The following is a 20,661-nucleotide window of genomic DNA, read 5'->3' on the forward strand; positions in this document are numbered from 1 at the left end:
GGTTGGACTGGATGACCTAAAATCATCCCCTGAGCACCCAACCAAGCCCCATCTTCTGAGAGGACACAAATCCACCTGGCTGGCCACCAAAACTCAGCTGTGATCAGTCACCATAGAACCATTCTATGGTTCTATGACTCAAACCAAGGGTGTTGCCCAGACTATTCCAGCACCATGTCTAGAAGCATACTTGGTTTGCATTGTTGCATGAAGGCTGCCTCCTGTCTAATGTTGTCGAGTCACAGGCACTGCTGGTGACAGAAAATCCTGTAGCCCCTCATTTCAGATGAGCCTGGATTCACTCTGATTCTGCTGTACCTGAGGGCTCTTGTTCTTGAACCGTGTTTTCTTGGCTCTCTCTAGGAATGGAGCAGCTGGTTGCTTGTCCCTACAAAAGGCCAAATGCCCTCTGTAGGCTGATTTGCTTTCCGTGGGCTGGAGGTGGAACTTCTGCCCTTGCTCAATGGGGCAGACTCTTCAGCAGCTCGACTGAAGGTTAGTCACCTGCCTAGTCAAAGGAGAAGGGAAGCAGGGCTGAAACCCCCAGTGGGCACCGGTTCTGAACGGAACAGAATGCTGGAGAGCACTGCAAGTGTATGCCAGAAGGGAATTCCTATGGATTTCTAGCAGTGCTGATATTTAGCTTGGTGCCCAGGGACTGCTGCCAGGCTCCAGCAGCACTCCAAGTGTTGGAGGAGGAACCAAGGCTGCTTCGCATGGAGACCTCCCACAAAGCGAAGCCAAGGCTGCGGCCATTTCTGGGGAGCGCTGCCACTGCGGTCACAGCAGCCCTGCAGCCACCTGTGTGCTGCTGACAGGCACGCTTCACTTCCAATTTTAAGCAAAAAAAAAGGCTTTGCCCCACTGGAACCACCTCTGACAAAGTCACTAAGGAGATAGGCTAGGAGTAAGTGCAGGCACGGATGAATCCAGCCAGGGTGCAAAACTCTACCAGGCTGCCCTTGAAAGGGTGCATTTTGCACAGCCCTCACACTTCCTGCTGTTGAGAGTAATTCATCTCTGCTTATCAATACCAAGAAAGTTACTTTGCAGCCTCAGCTTGTGGACTTCTGACCCAAGGCACTCATCAATCAGCTCAACCATTGGAAGGGGCAACATCTGCGAGCAAAGGGAAGCATGGGCACCTAATCCCTCCCATCATCCAAAGCCAGCAGCAGCAATAGCAAAGAGCCTGCAGCAGCTGTGAGGATGGAGTTCAATAATCTGAATGTCCTGCAGAAGAGATGAAAAAAACCTAACTACAATGAGGTTACTGCTGGCAATAACTGCAGTTCTTGTCCCTCTCCTCCTCTGCAGTGTACTCTCTGAGGTTTCCTGGCAGAGAAAGCCGTCTGAAGGAGCCCTTTGCGAAGGACATGACGAGCTTGGTCACTGAAATCACAACTGCTCTGCTCAAAGACCTGCAAGAAAAACCATTTGCATTTTTTGGTCACAGGTAAAAAGGGTCACATTTGCAGGCAGCCTGCTGAAGGAGCTCTACCTTTGAGCTCTAGAAATGGGTACTTAATGCTTTGGTTTGCAAGAACTAGGAAAATAGCCCTCTGCAAAGGTGGTTTGTTGAGCTCAGAGGCTCTGCTTAGTTCTTCACTGCTTCAGGCACAGTGTCTTCTGAAGATGGCAGTGCTAGGATTGATTTGGAGCTTTACAATGACAAATTCTTCCTGTATTTAATGTTTGTGGCAGTGGTGAGCCATTCATAAAGTATGGGTCTGGGAGCTCACCTAGGCCCAAGGAGTCAGAATAATTGTTCTTACTGCAAGGTAAGGAGAGAGGATCATTAGGAGAGGTTTAAAAAGGTCTGATTTGTAAAATTGGGCAGGATAGAAATGCACCTCATGGCAGGCAGCTAAGAGATGTCCTAGGGGAACAGGCTGAGAGAGCTGGGGTTGTCCAGCCTGCAGAAGAGAAGGCTCCAGGGACACCTAACAGCAGCCTGCCAGTGCCTGAAGGGGGCTACAAGAAAGCTGCAGAGGGACTGCTTGCAAAGGCCTGCAGGGACAGGATGAGGGACAATGGCTTGAAATGAGAGCAGAGCAGATTGAGATTGGATGTGAGGAACAAGTTCTGCACCATGAGGGTGCTGGAACACTGCCACAGGTTACCCAGGGAGGTGGTTGAGGCCCCATGCCTGGAGATATTGAAGGTGAGGCTGGAGAAGGCTCTGAGCAAGCTGCTCTAGTGGAGGATGTCCCTGCTGAGTGCAGGGGGGTTGGACTGGATGACCTTTGGAGGTCCCTTCCAACCCAAACCATTCTATGATTCTATGAGAAGGTTGGGGAGACACTGGAACACATTGCCCAGGGACATTGTGGATGCCCCCTCCCTAGAGGTGTTCAAGGCCAGGCTGGATGAGGCCTTGAGCAAGCTGGGCTGGTGGGAGGTGTCCCTAGGGGCCCATGGCAGGGGGTTGGAACTGGATGATCTTGAAGATCCAACCCAACCCATTCTAGGATCCTATGAAGCACAGAAGATACTCCATCTACAAATGCCTTTCTGGTTCAATATTTAGCCCTTAGTACAGGCAGCCATCAGCTCTGAAGCTCTATTTACATTCCCAGTTTTCACACATGGGTTTTGCTTACTTTGCTTTCATTTCTCTTTCCTCTCCAGCTTTGGATCTTACATTAGCTTTGCAGTTGCACTCCAGCTGAAAGAGAAGTATGGACTGGAGCCATTCCACCTGTTTGTGTCAGGGGCACACACCCCAAATGTAAGTTGCAGCTCTGTTAATTGTGCAGAACCAAGCAGTGCATTAATTAGCTAGAGCAAGACCAGCATGGTGCAGGGAGGGGTGAAGGGTGGCTTGAACACAGAGCAAGCATTGCTTTGGAAGAGATGCAGAAACACCTGGTTAGCTTCAAGGGAATTAATGCTGAGGAGGGTGGAGAATCTCAGCTGCCTGGGTTGGGGGAAAGAGTGTCCAGTCTCCCTCAGCTCCTGCTGCCCTTTGGAGCACTGCATTATTGGCTGTGGCCTTTGGCTTGATACTAAAGAGCAAGAACAAGCTGTAGAGTCCCACTGCCTGCTCTGTGCCCGGGGGGATAACCATCCTGAGCTCACCCTCAGCACCCTGCAGTACATCTGCTCCATTTCTTGCCCTCTTCATTCTTTGTTAGATTCCTGATCTGCCCTCACTTCATAAAATCCTAGAATGGGTTGGGTTGGAAGGGACATTCAAGATCATCCAGTTCCAACCCCCTGCCATGGGCAGAGACACCTCCCACCAGCCCAGCTTGCTCAAGGCCTCATCCAGCCTGGCTTTGAACACTGGCATGGAGGGGACATCCACAACCTCCCTGGGCAACCTGTTCCATGGTCTCACACACTCAGAGTCAAAAATTTCTTCCTAATCTCCAGTCTTAACCTCCCCTCTTCCAGCTCAAACCATCACTCTTCATCCTGTCACTCCCAGCCCTTGTCAAAAGCCCCTCCCCAGCTCTCCTGTAGCCTACTCAGGTACTGGAAGGCTGCTATAAATCTGCCTGGAGCCTTCTCTTCTCCAGGCTGAACAACCCCAGGTCTCACAGCCTGAGCTTCTGGTGGTCCTGCTAGTCTTAGGATAACAGCAGTGAGGTGGCTTTTCCCAGTCCTCCAGTCCTCACCCTTTCTGTTCTCCTTATGAGGCTTCTTAGCAAACCTGAGTGTGAGCTAGCACTTCTTACTCCTGCAAATGTCCTCCCTCAGCTGATTCCTCCAGCAGACACTGGAACTGCCAGGCTTCGCTTTCTCTTCAATATTTTCTTTCAGTAGTGAGGGACAAACTTGAGCAGAAGTCAGTGAATGGCCCTTTGTCTGGGGAAGGGCCAGACCCTGAGGGTACCTGCCTGGCTCATAAGCTGGGTTTTCAGCCCACACAGTCTGCTAACCATTCCCAAGAAGCATTCCCTGTAGATGTTCAACTCATCAGGCAGCTTGGTTTGCAGGCAGAGAGTCATTGCACATTTGTTTAGTCCACAGTTATCACTGAAAATGTTCTGCTGTGTCTGTCCTGTACCTCACCTGATCTCTTTTGTCTGGTGCTGACAGTCTGAGGCACTGCTTCCCATCAAAAGCATCCCCATACACGATGCAGCAGATGAAGACATTATTAACTACATAACAATTCAAGGAGGAACTCCCTCTGAGTTTCTGCAGAGTGAGGAGATTAAGAAACACCTGATCCAGACATTCAGAGAGGACCTCAGAGTTCTTCAGACCTTCTCGTAAGTTGACAGTTCTCTGTTCCACCTCTCTCTGTTTCACAGATTCACTCCTGTCTGATCAGCTCAGCTTTCCTTTCTGCTCTCCCCTCTGCTCTACAAAGCCCATGGAGCAGCTTTCTCTCTGCTCTGCTTTTCCATATACAGCCAAATATTTAAGCCTTGAGTGAAACAGTGCTTACTGTAGCACCCACTGACTGCAGCAGCACAACCACACTTCTGAACTTAGTAGTCACTGCAAGGAGCATTCTCTCAGCTTTGATTGTTTCTGAGGCCAGGTGATGATCACAGAACCCTAGAATTCATGAGGTTGGAAGGGACCTCAGAGCTCACCTGCTCCAACCCCCCCACCATGGGCAGGGACACCTCTCAACTAGACTCAGCTGCTCAAGGCCTCATCCAACCTGGGCTTGAACACCCCCAGGGAGGAGGCAGCTACAGCCTCCCTGGGCAGCCTATTCCAGAGTCTCACCACCCTCCTACTAAAGAACTTCTTCCTAAGCTCCAGTCTAACCCTGCTCTGCCTCAGCTTCAAACCATTCCCCCTTGTCCTGTCTCAGCAAAGGTCTCTCTGCAGCCTTCCTGTAGGATCCCTTCAGGTACTGGCAGGCAGCTCTAAGGTCTCCCTGGAGCCTTCTCTTCTCCAGGCTGAACAACCCCAGCTCCCTCAGCCTGTCCTCACAAACAGAGGTACTCCAGCCCTTGGATCATCTTCATGGTCTCCTCTGAACTCACTCCAACAGCTCTGTGTCCTTCTTCTGCTGGGGACACCAGAGCTGGAAGCAGTATTGGAGGTGGAGTCTCAGCAGAGCAGAGGGGCAGAATCCCCTCTCTTGCCCTGCTGGTCAATGATACTTCAGGCTCACTGCATTCAGCCTCCTGATTCAAGGCCCCCCAACCTAAGGAGGGCTGGCAGAGTCCCCGTGTCCAAGCTTGCAGAGAGTAACCATCTGCTTCTATCCCAGCTGCTGGCCCCACACAGCAGCCCAGGTGGCTGAGGGGTGAAGGCCACAGGACACTTTTGGCCAGAGCAGCCTGAGGCTGGTAAGACCCAGAAACATGAGAACATGAGGAGAAGCAGCCAACATGGTCCCTCAGCATAGGTGAGGGCCTTTAGAATAGAACAGAATTAACCAAGTTGGAAAAGACCTTGGAGATCAAGTCCAAGCTATCACCCAACACCATCTAATCAACTAAACCATGGCACCAAGCACCTCATCCAGTCTCTTCCTAAACACCTCCAGTGATGGTGACTCCACCACCTCCCTGGGCAAGGTTGAAGCTCTTTTTCTCCTAACTATTGGGCAGCTGTCTTTAAAGCTGTAGATCTATTTGCATTAGGGTAAGGAGCTCAGAATCTTACAGTAACTCCTTCTGATCTGCAGAACCAAACTCCTGTTAGGTTTGGGAGGAGAAGGTAAAAGCTATTCTGGATGTGGAACAAACCCCCAGATCTCAGTAGCTGATGAAAAATGTCATTGCTGCTTCTGTTCACAGCTTTGAGAAGGCAGAGAGGAACATTCCCCTCTCCTGTGACATCACCTGCTTCAATGGCTCTGAGGACAAGCCCTATGATTTAAAAGGTACTTTGCTTACTTCATTTCCCTATTGTGTCAAATGAGTTAATGGAGAGGCCACTGCAGTCTTTTATCTCCTGAAACCAAACACAGCAGCACAGGAGTCTCCATGCCTCAACCAAACCAGCTGATGAGGGACTGGCAATCATTATTAAAGAACAACTTGGAAATAGTTGATGTAAAATGACCCCACAGCTGCCATTTCATCTCTTCCAGCCTGGCCTGAGCTGACAAGTGGAGACACTTCCTCATACAAGCTTCCTGGAGGTCACTTTTATCTGCTGGAACCCTCCAATGAGATCTTCCTGGCAAAACACATCACAAGATGCATAGAGAATGCTGGGCTATGAGCATTGCCTTCTCTTTTAGAGGCAGGAGGTGGAAGATAGTCCACAGCTCTCCACAAGAAGCCTGTAAACTGCCTGTAGTCATAGAACCATAGGATGCTTTGGGTTGGAAGGGATCTTTAAAGCTCCTCAGCTCAAGAACCTGCATTCAGCAGGGACATCCCCAACCAGAGCAGGTTGCTCAGAGCCCCAAACAGCCTGACCTGGAATGATTCCAGGGATGGGGCATCTCCCATCTTTCTGGGAAAGCGGGGCCAGGGTCTCACCACTCTCACTGTTAAAACTGTCTCCCTTCTCTCCAGTCTAACTCTCCCCTCTTCTAGTTCAAACCATCACCCTGTGTCCTGTCACAGCAGGCCCTGCTCAGAAGCCTGTCCCCAGCTTTCTGAGTGAATCCTTTCAGTGCTGAAAGGCCAGCAGACGGTCTCCCTGCAGCCTTCGCGCTGCCTGCGAGTTGTTCTGCTCCTCCTCTGTAACCCTTTAAAAGGGGAAGGTTTCCTTCTCTTTTGTAAATTAAACATTGGTGGCTTTGGGTCTGAAGAACAAAACTGAGGTGATTTCCCCCCCCCTTCTCCTCTTGCACAAACCCTTCACCATCCTTCACCTCCTCTGCAACGACTCACAGCCACATTATTTTACTTAGGGAGCTTCTCTGTTGGCTAAGCAGAGCTGAATTCCACCCGCCCCCTAAAAAAAAAGCCACAGTCCTTCCAGAAAGCTTCACTAGCTTCAGGTTTATTCAGGGCAGGACACAATCTAAGGATGGAGCATGTGTGTGAATGGCCCTTCCAGACAGCTTTTGCTGCCAGGCTGCACAGTGAGGAGTTAGTGCTGGCTTTGTCTCCACAGTTAGCTCATTAGCTGCTCAGGAGTTAGGTATTAGTGGGAATTCTGCTCAGGATTCTAGATCCCATATTTTTCTACCATGGCTTTTGCTTTAGAGATGTAGGCACTCATGGCATCCTCCTGGGACAGACCTGCAAAGGAAAGCAGGAGTCATTACCTTGGGTTGGCACCCTACAACCACCACTACCTGCTGCAAAGGGACTTGCTGTGCCACCTTTCTTCTGGTTCCAGGCCTCCCACTTGGCTTTGCCTTTCACATCCAGCATGCCTGGACACTCTGCCAAAGGAAATGCAAACCTCTGAGTATCATGCAGGTGGACACCACACTTGTTTGATGTCATCAAGCGATGGGAGGAGATGTGAGGTGTCTACAGGAAGGGGGATACCAATATTAATGTCTCCAGTACCAATATTAATGTCTCCAACAGTGGCCTGTTTGTAGAGCCCATACAGTTCCTTCAGCTCTTCATCACTTGGTCTTGTTTTCAGTTTTTTTACATCTTCTGCAGCACTCTCAAAGTCAGCCTGAAGAAGGAAAAGCAGGGGTTAGGCTTCCTCTGCAGGGCTGTGCTTGAACCATCAAGTCTGGCAAGCACAGCAGTATCACTGGAGACTCCCAGTTACTGCCCTGGGCTTAGTGGTCAGCTGAGGCATTGCCCACTGAAAGAAGTTTAAGCCCCACCTCAGGATTAGGGAGGGGGCCAGGCCTGCTTGGCAGCACTGCTCAAAGAAGCCAGGTTTTACATCTCCCCACTTGGAAGCACCACAGACTGCCCAGCGCCAGGCTGTCTGCAGACACATCCATGTGAGCAGCCCCTGCAGTGCCCATGCTGTACACACCTTCACTCTCACCCTGGGGGTGCTCACTCAGCTCTGCACCCCAGCAGCAGGCAGACAGCCCCTGCAGTGCCCATGCTGTACACACCTTCACTGTCACCCTGGGGGTGCTCACTCAGCTCTGCACCCCAGCAGCAGGCAGACAGCCCCTGCAGTGCCCATGCTGTACACACCTTCACTGTCACCCTGGGGGTGCTCACTCAGCTCTGCACCCCAGCAGCAGGCAGACAGCCCCTGCAGTGCCCATGCTGTACACACCTTCACTGTCACCCTGGGGGTGCTCACTCAGCTCTGCACCCCAGCAGCATGCAGACAGCCCCTGCAGTGCCCATGCTATACACATCTTCACTGTCACCCTGGGGGTGCTCACTCAGCTCTGCACCCCAGCAGCAGCCTCTGGATCCTTCTGGCCCTGACTGTGCAGCGCTGAGTGGAGCAGCAGAGCTGGGGAGCCCTCTGAGGGGCACTGCCCACCTGCCCCTTCAGTCCCACGTCTCTTCTGGCACTGCAGTTGGTGGCAAATAGCTGGGACAGATGAGCAGTCAAGCAGTGCCACTGCCAGGACCACCTCCAATACCCAGATCCCAAACACAGCAAGGTGTAAATTTACTCCCTGCATGCAGCCCATGGTTACAGCAGCCCAAGGCCACAGCCATCGCTCTCTACACCACACCTCAGGAGAGGCTTCAGCTCAGGCTCTGGAGCCCTGGTTTGGGTTGGAAGGGACCTTCAGGACCAGGGGGGTGGAAGAAGATTATCTTTAAGGTCCCTTCCAACCCAAACCACCCTAGGATTCTATGATTGTAATGAGCCAGGTTCCAAGTCTCATTTGCCCACTACAAACTCTGAAACTTGATCCTTGCATAAAGTGCAGAACTTGGCAGAGCCAGCACATCCAACCCTAAACCCAATGACTTCTAAATTATAGTCTTAAATGTCAACTTTATGGACCACAAAGTGTAACCATGCCTGTGCAGTTTGTTCCTAAGGAAACTCATTCTCAATATTAATAAAACAGCACAAAGCTGTAAGTCAAATCTTTTGTGCTCTGATTTCTTTCAAAGACAACCATAACCTGTGGCTCTCTTCTTAATTTTGGAAGCAACCAAATATTAAGGAATTCTGTGAGCTGAAAACCAAAAAAAAGAAAGGATTTTTTCCCTAGAATTAAAAGCCCAAACCAGTCAGAGTATTTTATATGTATCAGTTTAGAGAAATCCAAATCATGTCCTCTAGACATATGTGGAAGCTCACTTGGGAGTGCTGAAATGCTCTCTCCATCAGCTCTTCTCAGCAGGGTTTTTTTTGTTTCCATGGACTCTCAAAGTGCAAGGTCCTGCAGTTGGAGCAGGCCAACCCCAGGAACAAATCCAGGCTGGGTACGGAAGGGGTTGAGAGCAGCTCTGCAGGAAGAGCCTTGGGGAGTGTTGGTTGCTGAGCAGCTCCCCAGGAGCCAGCAGTGCCCCCATGCAGCCCAGAAGGCAGCTGTGTGCTGGGCTGCATCCAGAGAAGTGTGGCCAGCAGGGCAAGAGAGGGGATTCTGCCCCTGGACTCTGCTCTGCTGAGACCTCACCTCCAATCCTGCCTCCAGTTCTGGTATCCCCAGCAGAAGAAGGACACAGAACTGTTGGAGTGAGTCCAGAGGAGGCCACAAAGATGATCCAAGGGCTGGAGCACCTCTGCTGTGAGGACAGGCTGAGGGAGCTCATGGGGAGCTGGGGCTGTTCAGCCTGGAGAACAGAAGGCTCCAGAGAGACCTTAGAGCTGCCTGCCAGTACCTGAAGGGATCCTATAGGAAGGCTACAGAGGGACTTTTCCTGAGGGTGTCTAGAGACAGGACAAGGGGGAATGGTCTGAAGCTGAGGCAGAGCAGGGTTAGACTGGAGCTAAGGAAGAAATTCATCAGTAGGAGGGTGGTGAGACTCTGGAATAGGCTGCCCAGGGAGGTTGTGGCTGCCTCCTCCCTGGGGGTGTTGAAGGCCAGGTTGGATGAGGCCTTGGTCAGCTGAGTCTAGCTGAGAGGTGTCCCTGCCCATGGTGGGCAGGTTGGAGCAGGTGAGCTCTGAGGTCCCTTCCAACCTGAGCCATTCTGGGACTCTCTTGTTTAATTACAAGAAAATAATCAGCATTTTAACCGGAATTAAACTGTTTGTGAAAACTGGTTTAAGTAACTGGATTTAGTGAGCTTGGATCAGGACTAAAAAAAAATAGATTATATGGGCCACAAAAGCTGCTTTGCTTCTCTGTTGTGGCTGAAGAAAATGAAAATATTTTCTTTTAGCAAGTTTAATGTCAGAGAAGTGATTATTTGTGTTCCTGAAAGGTGAGAAAACTGCAGCAGAAGCTTTCCCAGCCCAGATGAAAGAGTCAATTGGCCAACATTTTATAACACCTCCTGTCCCAGTTCAGAGTTAATGTTTCAGGGGCTTGTTTAGCTCTGTTTTAACTCAGACTAAAAGCTTCACTATGACTTGCAGTGAAAATGATTTTAAAAACCAATAAATAATTGGTCTACATGATAGTAAGTGCTTGATCTGGAGGGCAGAGGAGCACTCAAGTGCTGCAGCAGGAACACAGCTGCTGTGTGAGCAGGGCACTGAGGTCAAAGGCAGCTTTTTTGGCTGTCAGTGCCACCTTTCTGCTCCCTGCTTGCAGGCTCCAGCACTCCACAGCTATGGATGGCAGCTGGCAGCCAGAGTGGAGAGGAAAGCTGCCTGGTGTCTGGTGCAGAAGTGTGCAGGATGCTGCAATATGCCAGCACTGATTCTTGCGTGTCACAGCATACAGCAATGAGCAGCACATCCTCAGCACCCTGCTGATCAGAAAATCACAGACTGTTAGGGGTTGGAAGGGACCTCCAGAAATCTTTCAGTCCAACACCTCTGCCAGAGCAGAATCACCCAGGGCAGGTCACACAGGAACACATCCAGATGGGGCTTTAAAGTCCCCAGAGAAGGACACTCCACAGCCTTTCTGGGCAGCCTCCTCCACAGCTCCAGCACCTTTACACCAACAAAGTTTCACCTCTTGTTGAGGTGGAACCTCCTGGGTTCCAATTTGTGTTCATTGCTCCTTGTCCTGTAACAGGACAGCACTGAAAAGAGCCTCATCCTTTCTTCTTGCCCCACCCCCCTTCAGGTATTGATCAGCACTGATCAGTTACCCTCTCAGACTGCTCTTCTCCAGGCTGAACAGTCCCAGGGCTCTCAGCCTTTCCTGACCAGCCAGATGTTCCAGTCCCTTCAGCATCCTCATAGTCCAGTCTGATGGTGACTGCTGGCTCAATCATCAGGTAATACATCTATTTCTAGAGCCAAGTGAAGGCAGACCAAGACAATCTCTCATTTCAGTGCTCACTGCTTAAACAAGGGTGGTGTTATGCTGGGATTTGGCAGCTCTGCCCCACTGTAGAATGAGGGTCCCCCCTCATATGTTCAGGACAACACAATGCACCCTCTGTAGCACTGCTCAGAAGAGAGCTGCTGGCACTGCACTGCCTGCATCTAGGTCAGCACATTGTGCTTCTCCCTGCCCGCGGGGTAGCGAGCCTAGGATAAAGGCTGGCAGAGCTGGGAGTGAAAGGGATAACTGAGAGACGCATGAGAAACAGCCTAATCCAGCAGGGCACGGGCAAGACAAGGGCAGCATTCATTGCTCTCTGCCACGGTAGCAGGCTGCAAGCCAGCACTGAAGATTGTGCCCCTAAGAACTATTTAGATGTGGAGTCGGAGAGAAGGCAGGAGCTGTCCTACCAAAACAAAACCCCAAGTCGTGCCGCAGCCTAAAACACTCCACACAGCTCCCACAGGAATTATTCACACACACTGTGGCTTCGGTGTCATAAGCTTCCTCCTCCTCCAGCCGGATGTAACTTAAAATCATAGCCGTGCGCCCGCCTCTCCGTGCATCACCCGGGCCCGGCAGACCCGATGGACGCAGCAAGAGAAGCATTCGGGCGCGCTCTGCACAGGCAAGGCTCCAGCAAACGACCTCAGCTGTCATTAGTTCAGACCAAGTACTGTGTCTCTCACCCGCACCCGAAGCGAGCAATGAGTCAGTTTACTTCCAAAGGCTGCAGCAAACCTCCCTGCCAGAAGGAAACCTTCGCTTTGCAGCAGTAACTCTGCTGCCTGCCACACTGCACCACAGCCGGGCAGCGCAGCTCTCCTCCTTTTCCCCCCCTTTTCTGCTTCTCTCCTTTCTCCCCTCCTCCCCTCTCTCCTCCTTTTCTCCTCTCCCTCTCATCTCCCAGCAGCAGAATTCCTTACCTGGAGAGTCATGACGCTGGAAGGATGCCCAGGGATCGGCCTCACTCCTCCTGCAGCGGGGCCGCGGCTCTTCTGCCTCGGCTGCGGGGTGGGAGCGGGGGCCGAGCGCCGCAGAGGGCGTGGGGCTGGGGGGGTGACCTCAGCTCCGGGACGCGGGGACAGCTGGGCAGCCGCCAGTGCTGGGCACCGGCGGGTGGTGGCACTGAGCGCACGCTGGTCCCGTCACCAAGCCTGAGCTCATTTCCACATCCCTGAGGATGGGGCCACCAGCCTGAGAGCCGAGACACGGCAGCACTGAGAAGCTGTTTGCTTGGGAATGTCCTGAGCGGGTCGGACCACAGCCAGCCCAGCTCTGGCTGCTGTGCCCTCTGCCACTGCCTGTGCCCTCGCATCCTCCAGGTGCAGCTGGAAAACAGGGGGGTCACCCCGGGTACCACGGCAGCAGTGCCACATGCACAGATCCCATCCTGGGAGACCAGCGCCAGAACAAGAGGACACAGTCTCAAGCTGTGCCAGGGGAGGTTTAGGCTGGATGGTAGGAAGAAGTTCTTCCCAGAAAGAGACTGGCCATTGGAATGGGCTGCCCAGGGAGGTGGTGGAGTCACCATCACTGGAGGTGTTTAGGAAGAGACTGGATGAGGCACTTGGTGCCATGGTTTGGTTGATTAGATGCTGTTGGGTGATAGGTTGGACTCGACCTCAAAGGTCTTTTCCAGCCTTGTTAATTCTGTTCTATTCTGTTCTGTGAAACACCCTGGCAGTGCTGGCTTTTCCTTTGCTTTACTAAAGGGAGACCAAAAAAAAAAAACCCAACTATGAAATTAAATGGTAACTAGCCTACAGCCACCAAAGGACAAAAAAATACCCTGCTTACCTGCTCTATCAGCTCATAAATGATTTATGTGCATGCCCCTATGCACTCGTATTCCTCGCTGCTTCAGCATGGTTTAACCACAGTGAGAGCTGCTTCAGCGTTTATAAATCCACTGACTTCTACAAAATCCATGGAGAAAGAGTAGTTCCCTTCACAAGTCCAGGTTAAATCAACTTCAACCTAGGCTGAGGTTCAAACAATCGACTTCAGATGAAGTCCAGGTTAAATACAGAGAATCATGGAAGGGGTTGGAAGGGACCTTCAAGATCATTCAGCTCCAAGCCCCTGCCATGGGCAGGGACACCTCCCACCAGCCCCGCTCGCCTTGAACACCTCCAGGGAAGGGTCATCCACAACCTCCCTGGGCAGCCTGTTCCAGAGTCTCTTTACAGTAAATAATCAACTTAAGTCCAGGTTAAATTAAGCCAGGCCTTAACGAGGATGCGAGTAAATATCAGCAAATAAAAGGAGTTTTTAAAGAACAAAAACCCCAACAACCTGAGAAGCTGCAGAGGCGAACGCCGTTAGCTGAAGGCAGCTGAGCCCTCACCCCCAAAACCTTTGCTCCGCGGCACCACTCGCGGCGCAGTGCCGCCGGTGCCGAGCCCGCGGCGCAGCGCAGGGCTGCTCCCGCTCGCCCCGCGGCACGCTGCGGACGCGGCTCTGGGCGGGCGAAGCCGCCGGGAGCCCCCGCCCGAGGGCGGGCCGAGGCCGGCGGGGCGGAGCGCGGCGGGGCGGAGCGCGGCGGGGCGGAGCGCGGCGGGGCGGAGCGCGGCGGGGCGCGGCGGGGCGGAGCGCGGCGGGGCGGGGCGGGGCCGGCGCGCGGGGACGCAGCGTCCCGCGGAGGCAGGCCGGAGGTAGGGCGCGCGCGGCGGCGGCGTGGTGGCCGCGGCAGCCGGGGCCCGGCCTGCAGCTGCTCGGCGGGGCGGCGGCGGGAAGAGCTCTCCCGCAGGGCCCCGCTCCCCCGGGGCCGCTCTGGGCGCGGCCCGTCACCAGCCGCAGTTCCCCCCGCGCACCTCTACCAGGAGCCGGCGGGAAGCGTCCGCGGGGCGCTCCGAAGGGAGCATTTGTGCAGCGGCTGTTGGCGGGGTCAGGGCGGGCGGCGTTTCCCGGGGTTCCCTTCGGCAGGAAGCGAGGGGCCGAGGCCCTGCTGTCCGCTGGAGCAGCTCGGCCTTGCTGTTTCCCCTCCCGCATGCGTTTGAGCTGCTTTGAAACGAACCGAGCCTTTCCGCTGCGCCGTCGCTGCTGCTCTGCGCCTTCCTGGCACAGCACTCTGTTGCTGACTGCTTGCTGGCCTTTGTGACAGGTCACCGGAGCACCCCTCGATAAACGAGCGCCCAGAGCAGTAGAGCCATCAGATCTGGGGAGGCACTTGTGACAGACAGAGGCATGGGGTGACAGGACGAGGGGTGATGGCTTCAGACTGGAAGAAGCTGGGTTGAGATGAGCCATGAGGGTGGTGAAGCACTGGGACAGGTTGCCCAGAGAAGGTGTGGGGGCTCCAGGCCTGTAAGTGTTCAAGGCCAGGTTGGATGAGGCCTTGAGCAAGCTGGGCTGGTGGGAAGCATCCCTGCCCCCCTGCAGGGGGCTGGAACTGGATGATTCCTTCCAACTCAAACCATTCCAGGATTGTATGATATCTAATTCAGTCACATCAAAGATTCCAGCCTGTCCAGGTCCCTCTGCAGAGCTCTCCTACCCTCAAGCAGATGGGACTAGCAAACTGGTGTCTTTTGAAGCTCTAAAGGCTGATACTCAAGCTGTACACAAACCCTGTCCCTGTGCCTGCTTGAGCAACCAGGAGAGAGCGATGCCCTGTTTCTCCTGCTGTGAAATCTGAGCTGCTCTTACCCTGTCGAGGCTGACTGAGCAAGCAGATGGGGAATAGTGGCCTAAGCAGGAACATGGGGACTTCCTGTGGTACCAGGCCTGCAACCACACCTTCAGGTCTCCACTGCCTCAGATGATGCTGTCCACAGCAGAGGGCAGGGGTTGAACTCACCTTTGTCTCTTCCCTCCACAGCTGGGGTGGCAAACCACCCTCCCAGGATGGCCGTAGTGCAGAAGGGGACACCAACCCTCCGGAAAGCGAAGAAGGTCGCCGTGAAGACGTGCCTGGACAACCCCTTCGTGTTTGAGTGGAAGACCATCGATGGCGAGGACTTGCAGTTTATACTGCACACCTTGGAAGAAAGGATCAGAGACGTTGGGCTTAAAAAGGTTGAGACTCCAAGAAGGAAGAAACGTTCCCCTGCCAAAATCCAAACAGAAGGACACTTCGATGCCAGCAGTGCCCAGCTCTCCAGAGAAGAGGCACCGGGTGGCCTTGGCCAGACAGCAGGATGGACGGACATAGGCATCAGGAGACAGCTTGCTATTGGAGTGAACGAAGTGACAAAAGCCCTGGAGAGGAACCAACTGCTCCTGCTGCTGGTGTGCAAGTCTGCCAGCCCTGCCCTGCTGACAACCCACCTGATCCAGCTGAGTGCCAGCCGTGCCACGCCAGCCGGCCAGGTGCCGCGGCTCAGCCAGACTGTGGCACCGCTGCTGGGCTTGGCCTCCACCTTGGCACTGGGCTTTAAGAAGCAGGCCGATGCCTTCAGCGAGGCAGTGGAAGCAATCATCCCCAAGATCCCAGCTCTGGAGGTGCCGTGGTTCCAGGGCACAAGTGAAGAACCCATGGCTCAGGTGCAGTCTGACTCCTCCGAGGGCAAGGAGCTGGCAGTGGCGTCGGGGGATGAGCTCCCCAGCCAGAAGAGGAAGCATGCAGAAAGCCACCAGCTGCAGCTGTCACACGTGGCTCTGCAGCCTCTGAAAATCAAGAAGCTTGTCCCAAATCCAAACAAGACCAAGAAACCACCTCGCAGAAAGAAGAAAGCTCTCTCAGCATAACTGAGTTCGGTTCTTCACCTAAACCTGACCCTTGAATGCAGCACGGACTGCAGCTCTGGCTGAGCTGCTCTGTTGGTTGCTCCAATGCGGTGAGCCTCATGGTGTGTCCAGCTGAGCTGCCTTCTGCTCCAATAAAGAGTCTTGCTCAAACCTGGGTGCCAGTCTTTACTTGGAGGTAAACATTTCACCTGCTATTGGAGACCAGACTTACAATCATGTGTGAAGAGGCCAGAGGGATTCGAAGATAAGCACATCTTTGGGGGTGAATGCAAGGCATTAAATTAACTTGGGGAGTTTATAGAGATCAGGGTTAAGGATAAATCTTCAAATAAATCAGAAAATTCTTCAGATAAATCTTCTAACAAATCAGTACCAGCAGTTTGTTTCAGCAAAGGCCCGTGCTGGGGTAGCCCATGTAAAGCTGGGTCAGTGCTTAGCTCTAGCAGCACAAGCAGACCTCCCTGTGGAGCTTTCAGCTGAACAATAACCTTCTCTGGGTCAGACTTGGTTCCATCTGACAGCTCCTGTCCCACATGCTGAGGAAAACACTTCATTTTCAGATTGCAGAACAAAACCGCTTCACATCTGACACAAAGACTCCTGTGTGCAAACTACTGACACACATCCTGTAAGAGACTGGAAACCTGGACTCAGCCTGACTGCTGAAGGGAGTCCAGAATGACCCTCCAGGAGCTGGAGAGAAGCCTTATGCTGCTGTAGATAGAACTGGGGGCAGCTGTAACTGCCACAGGACCAAAACCAACTCATGAGGTCCCTGGAGTCAAGTATTGAGGGCTATAAACAGCTTCCTACCAAGCTGGTCATGCTGTGGGGAGAACTGTGCTGCAACTCAGACAAAAGCACAGCTTCACGTGGCACTGATAGCTTAGGGTTGCTGAGCCTGGAGAAGGCTCCAGGGAGACCTTAGAGCAACCTTCCAGTACCTGAAGGGGCTACAGGAGAACTGGGGAGGGACTTTTGACAAGGGTAGGGAGTGTCAGGACAAGGGGCAATGGCTTTGAGCTGGAAGAGGGGAGACTGAAACTGGAGATGAGGAAGAAGTTCTTGACAGTGAGGGTGGGGAGACACTGGAACAGGGAGGTTGTGGATGTCCCCTCTCTGGAGGTGTCCAAGGCCAGGCTGGATGAGGCCTTGGGCAAGCTGGGCTGGTGGGAGGTGTCCCTGCCCATGGCAGGGGTTTAGAACTGGATGATCTTGAGGGTCCCTTCCAACCCAAACCATTCTGTGATTCTGTGACAGCAAAGCAAAGGGCAGTACAGGTGGTGTAGAACATAAAAGTACCTTCTCTGAGTGACTTGGAGATGCTCCTTACCTTGTTCTTTATAGATTGTGCTTTCCAGAAATCTCCTGACCCCCAGTACCATCAGAGCTCAGGGGCATCCTGCATTTAGGAGTTAGTTTAGTTCATGACACCAGCTACAAAGGGAGCCAGCAGCAGTGGTTCACCAGTCAGCATGCTCTCTGAAGTTTAAACAAAACCAACACATTCAACACCAAAACGTATGCCCTCCCTGGCCAAGAGTGGCAAGGAGAGATGAGGTTTTGCCTTGCTTTGTAGTCCATCCCTGTCCTGTTTTGACTTTTGGGTGGACATCCTTGAAGGTCTGCTAGCCCTGGTGCAGTTAATTCCTGTGCTGGTTCACTGACGTTCAAACCCCAGCCCTTGAGCAGAGCCTGAGGATCAGCTTTGCAACAAGTCACTTTCCTCAGCACAGCATCACCAAGGTTGGAAGAGTCTTCAAAGATCATCAAGTCCAACCTGTCACCACAGACTTCATGACTAAACCATGTGTTGCAGTTTGAGCTGGGTGCCCCCCTGGTGTGTTCACTTCCTGTGTCCAGAAGTCCAGCCCAGAGGGATGGACACAGGAAAGTGTGTATTTCCTACCATAATTCTTTGCACCACTATAAGATCCAGTGCGGAGTCTAGCACGCTCTCTTTTCTTCCTCCTCTGCCAGCCGGTAACTGGGGGAGATGTCTCCTGGCTTTGGGCCTGGCTAGGCCCAAGGCCACGGGGGGATGGGCAGTCTCAGGCCTGGCCAGCTGAGACTAGCCCAGCAGAGGGAGGGGGAAGAAGGAGCCCTGAGGGTCTCGGGTGTACCCTCAGGTGGGAATGGGATGCCTCTGGGTTTGCTTTGGGATCTTTCTTTGTCACTGCGCTTTTGGGTTTTCTGTAAATATTCACTGCTTTCTATTTAAACTTTCATCACTTTTGCAATCCGTTTGTCTGAGTGTTTTATTCCTGCCCGTGGTGGGGAGAGAGGGGGCTGCCTCAACCCAGCACATTCTTGGTAGCAGAGGATGGTTGTTGTGGGGAGGGGGTCTGCCTCTGAACCCACCACATTCTTGGCGAGCCAGGCAGGAGAGGAGTTTGTTAGTGTGTGCATTCTGGAGATCGGATTGCAAAAGATAAGAAAGTTTAAATTTAGTTCTGGGCGTCGTTCTGGCTTTTCTGACAGTTAGGGCTCAAGTGTTGTTGTTGTTGGGGCGATTGTGCGAGTTCTCGTGGATTGCGGGGGGGCACCTGGTGCGTAGCCGGTGGCACGGAGCCCCTCCTGCTATTTCAAGCAGGGGTGGCTCTTAACCATCGGAACTGGGGCATCGCTTAAGAATGCGGGACCTGCCCCTCCTCCACCTTTACTCTCTGCGGAGCGGCAGAAGCGGCGGGGGGTGAAGTGGCGGAGGGGGCAGCGGCGAGCAGATCAAAGTCAGGTCCGTTCTCGCTGCGGGGTAGGGCCAGCCGCGGCGGAGCGGGCGAGCCCGGCTCCCGATACCCAGGAAGGGCGAACGGGAACTCAGTTCGAAAGCTGTTCTCAAGGGCCCTGGGGACGCGTTTATGGTTTTCGCTGGAGGAGCCGTTTGAATGCCCGAGGGGTGGAGGCGATTTTGATTCTGTACCGCGGCGGTAGAGGTGGCTGGAGCCCTGCTGTATGCTCGGGCTGCGGCGGCTGAGGGCCGAGCCGTGCGCTCGGAGCGGCGGCAGCGGCGGCGGCTCGGGCCGTGCACTCGGAGCGGCGGCGGGGCCAGCCCTGTTCTCTTCCCCGACGTTTTCGGACGAGTTCCGAAAATGGCGCCTAGCACCTGGCTCCACCTCCCTTCTTCTCAGCAGGTTGTGGAGCAGCCCCTCCTCTCCCGGGGTGGGGCTGTGTACTTGGAGCTGCCACATCTGCGGTATGCGAACGCCCAGTGGAGGGGCGGTGTACCTGTGGCATGCGTCTGTGGAGCCTCGGGCCGCGGCTGGAAGCGGTCAGCACTGGGCTTGGATAGGTCCGTGCACTGTTGAGAGAGGCTCAGCGTGCTATTTCCTGGAGGGGTGGAGAAGCAGCAGACCCTGATTGTTCTGACTGGCTTGCCCCAGGGGTGGAAATATGCCACTGAGTAGATAGAGATGGGAATAAAGGTTTGGTTGAGAAGTTGTGAGGTTCTTTCCAGGTGACCAGGATGTCCAACGGATCCATGAAGAGCTTGCACCACAGAAGAGTGAACTCTGCATCGCGGGAGGCTCCATTAAATGAGAGGAGAAGAACTGGAATGGACTGACACTTGAGCTTGAAGGAAAGACTGTTTGAGAGGACGCCCAGATGAAGATGTGGACTTCGCCGGACATGTCATCAGGAGATTTCTGATTTGATGATGTGTTTAGGTGCAGAGATTATGGTATGAAATACAGGGGTGGCATGTTGCAGTTTGAGCTGGGTGCCCCCCTGGTGTGTTCACTTCCTGTGTCCAGAAGTCCAGCCCAGAGGGATGGACACAGGAAAGTGTGTATTTCCTACCATAATTCTTTGCACCACTATAAGATCCAGTGCGGAGTCTAGCACGCTCTCTTTTCTTCCTCCTCTGCCAGCCGGTAACTGGGGGAGATGTCTCCTGGCTTTGGGCCTGGCTAGGCCCAAGGCCACGGGGGGATGGGCAGTCTCAGGCCTGGCCAGCTGAGACTAGCCCAGCAGAGGGAGGGGGAAGAAGGAGCCCTGAGGGTCTCGGGTGTACCCTCAGGTGGGAATGGGATGCCTCTGGGTTTGCTTTGGGATCTTTCTTTGTCACTGCGCTTTTGGGTTTTCTGTAAATATTCACTGCTTTCTATTTAAACTTTCATCACTTTTGCAATCCGTTTGTCTGAGTGTTTTATTCCTGCCCGTGGTGGGGAGAGAGGGGGCTGCCTCAACCCAGCACATTCTTGGTAGCAGAGGATGGTTGTTGTGGGGAGGGGGTCTGCCTCTGAACCCACCACACCATGGCTCCAAGTGCCACATCCAATCCCCTCTTGAACACCTCCAGGGATGGTGACTCCACCGCCTCCCTGGGCAGCACATTCCAATGGCTAACAACTCTCTCTGTGAAGAACTTTCTCCTCACCTCCAGCCTAAACCTCCAGCAAGCCAATCTCAAGCACTTTGCTGCCTGCCCAGGCCTCCAGCTGCCCAGGGCTATGAGTCCTCCCACTCCACCATGAGGAAGTTGATCTGGGAATGGAATTGTTGATGTTTCAGAGGACTGGTGGGGTAGGCAGTGGGGTGAGCCTTTGTGAAACCATCTGTTAGGTTTGGAGAAGTCCTACCTGCTACAGTCTGGAGCAAGCCTCCTGCATGGGCAGGCTCAGCTTTGGAATGAGCAGAAGAGCCTCTCCTGCAGAGCTGCTGGCACGGCCCCCACACAGACGAGAGCCTTTGGCTGAGGCCCTGCTCAGAGAGCCAGAGCAAGCTGCCACGATTCCACCTCCTGAGTGACTGCAGCTGGTGGCTGCAGGCTGGGACAGCTTCCAGAGCCACCCCCTCTTG

The 20,661-nt window shown here is 53.5% G+C and overlaps 3 protein-coding genes across 4 annotated transcripts; 2 read left to right on the forward strand and 1 right to left on the reverse strand.

Moving 5' to 3' along the window:
• The first annotated feature begins 353 nt into the window (after positions 1–353).
• On the forward strand, positions 354–6,268 carry OLAH (oleoyl-ACP hydrolase). Its single transcript, XM_009908024.2, has 6 exons — positions 354–495; positions 1,318–1,456; positions 2,632–2,731; positions 4,048–4,223; positions 5,718–5,803; positions 6,014–6,268. The coding sequence occupies exons 1-6, from the start codon at positions 366–368 to the stop codon at positions 6,145–6,147; spliced, it is 765 nt and encodes a 254-aa protein (XP_009906326.1). The 5' UTR covers positions 354–365; the 3' UTR covers positions 6,148–6,268.
• Positions 6,269–6,840: 572 nt separating this feature from the next.
• On the reverse strand, positions 6,841–12,376 carry ACBD7 (acyl-CoA binding domain containing 7). 2 transcript variants are annotated; one of them, XM_054161049.1, is made up of 4 exons: positions 12,096–12,376; positions 7,377–7,515; positions 7,205–7,267; positions 6,841–7,121 (listed from the first exon to the last, which is right to left on the reverse strand). In XM_054161049.1, exons 1-4 carry the CDS (start codon positions 12,105–12,107, stop codon positions 7,048–7,050), a joined length of 288 nt encoding a protein of 95 aa, XP_054017024.1. In that variant the 5' UTR covers positions 12,108–12,376; the 3' UTR covers positions 6,841–7,047. The 2 variants fall into 2 exon arrangements, with proteins under 2 accessions (XP_054017024.1, XP_009906312.1); XM_009908010.2 differs by having other exon boundaries at positions 6,843–7,121; positions 7,398–7,515; positions 12,096–12,347.
• Positions 12,377–14,907: 2,531 nt separating this feature from the next.
• On the forward strand, positions 14,908–15,867 carry RPP38 (ribonuclease P/MRP subunit p38). Its single transcript, XM_009908009.2, has one exon. The coding sequence runs from the start codon at positions 15,019–15,021 to the stop codon at positions 15,859–15,861; it is 843 nt and encodes a 280-aa protein (XP_009906311.2). The 5' UTR covers positions 14,908–15,018; the 3' UTR covers positions 15,862–15,867.
• The last annotated feature ends 4,794 nt before the right edge of the window (positions 15,868–20,661 follow it).

This window comes from Dryobates pubescens, chromosome 4 (assembly GCF_014839835.1).
Source record: "Dryobates pubescens isolate bDryPub1 chromosome 4, bDryPub1.pri, whole genome shotgun sequence".
Classification (NCBI taxonomy): domain Eukaryota; kingdom Metazoa; phylum Chordata; class Aves; order Piciformes; family Picidae; genus Dryobates; species Dryobates pubescens.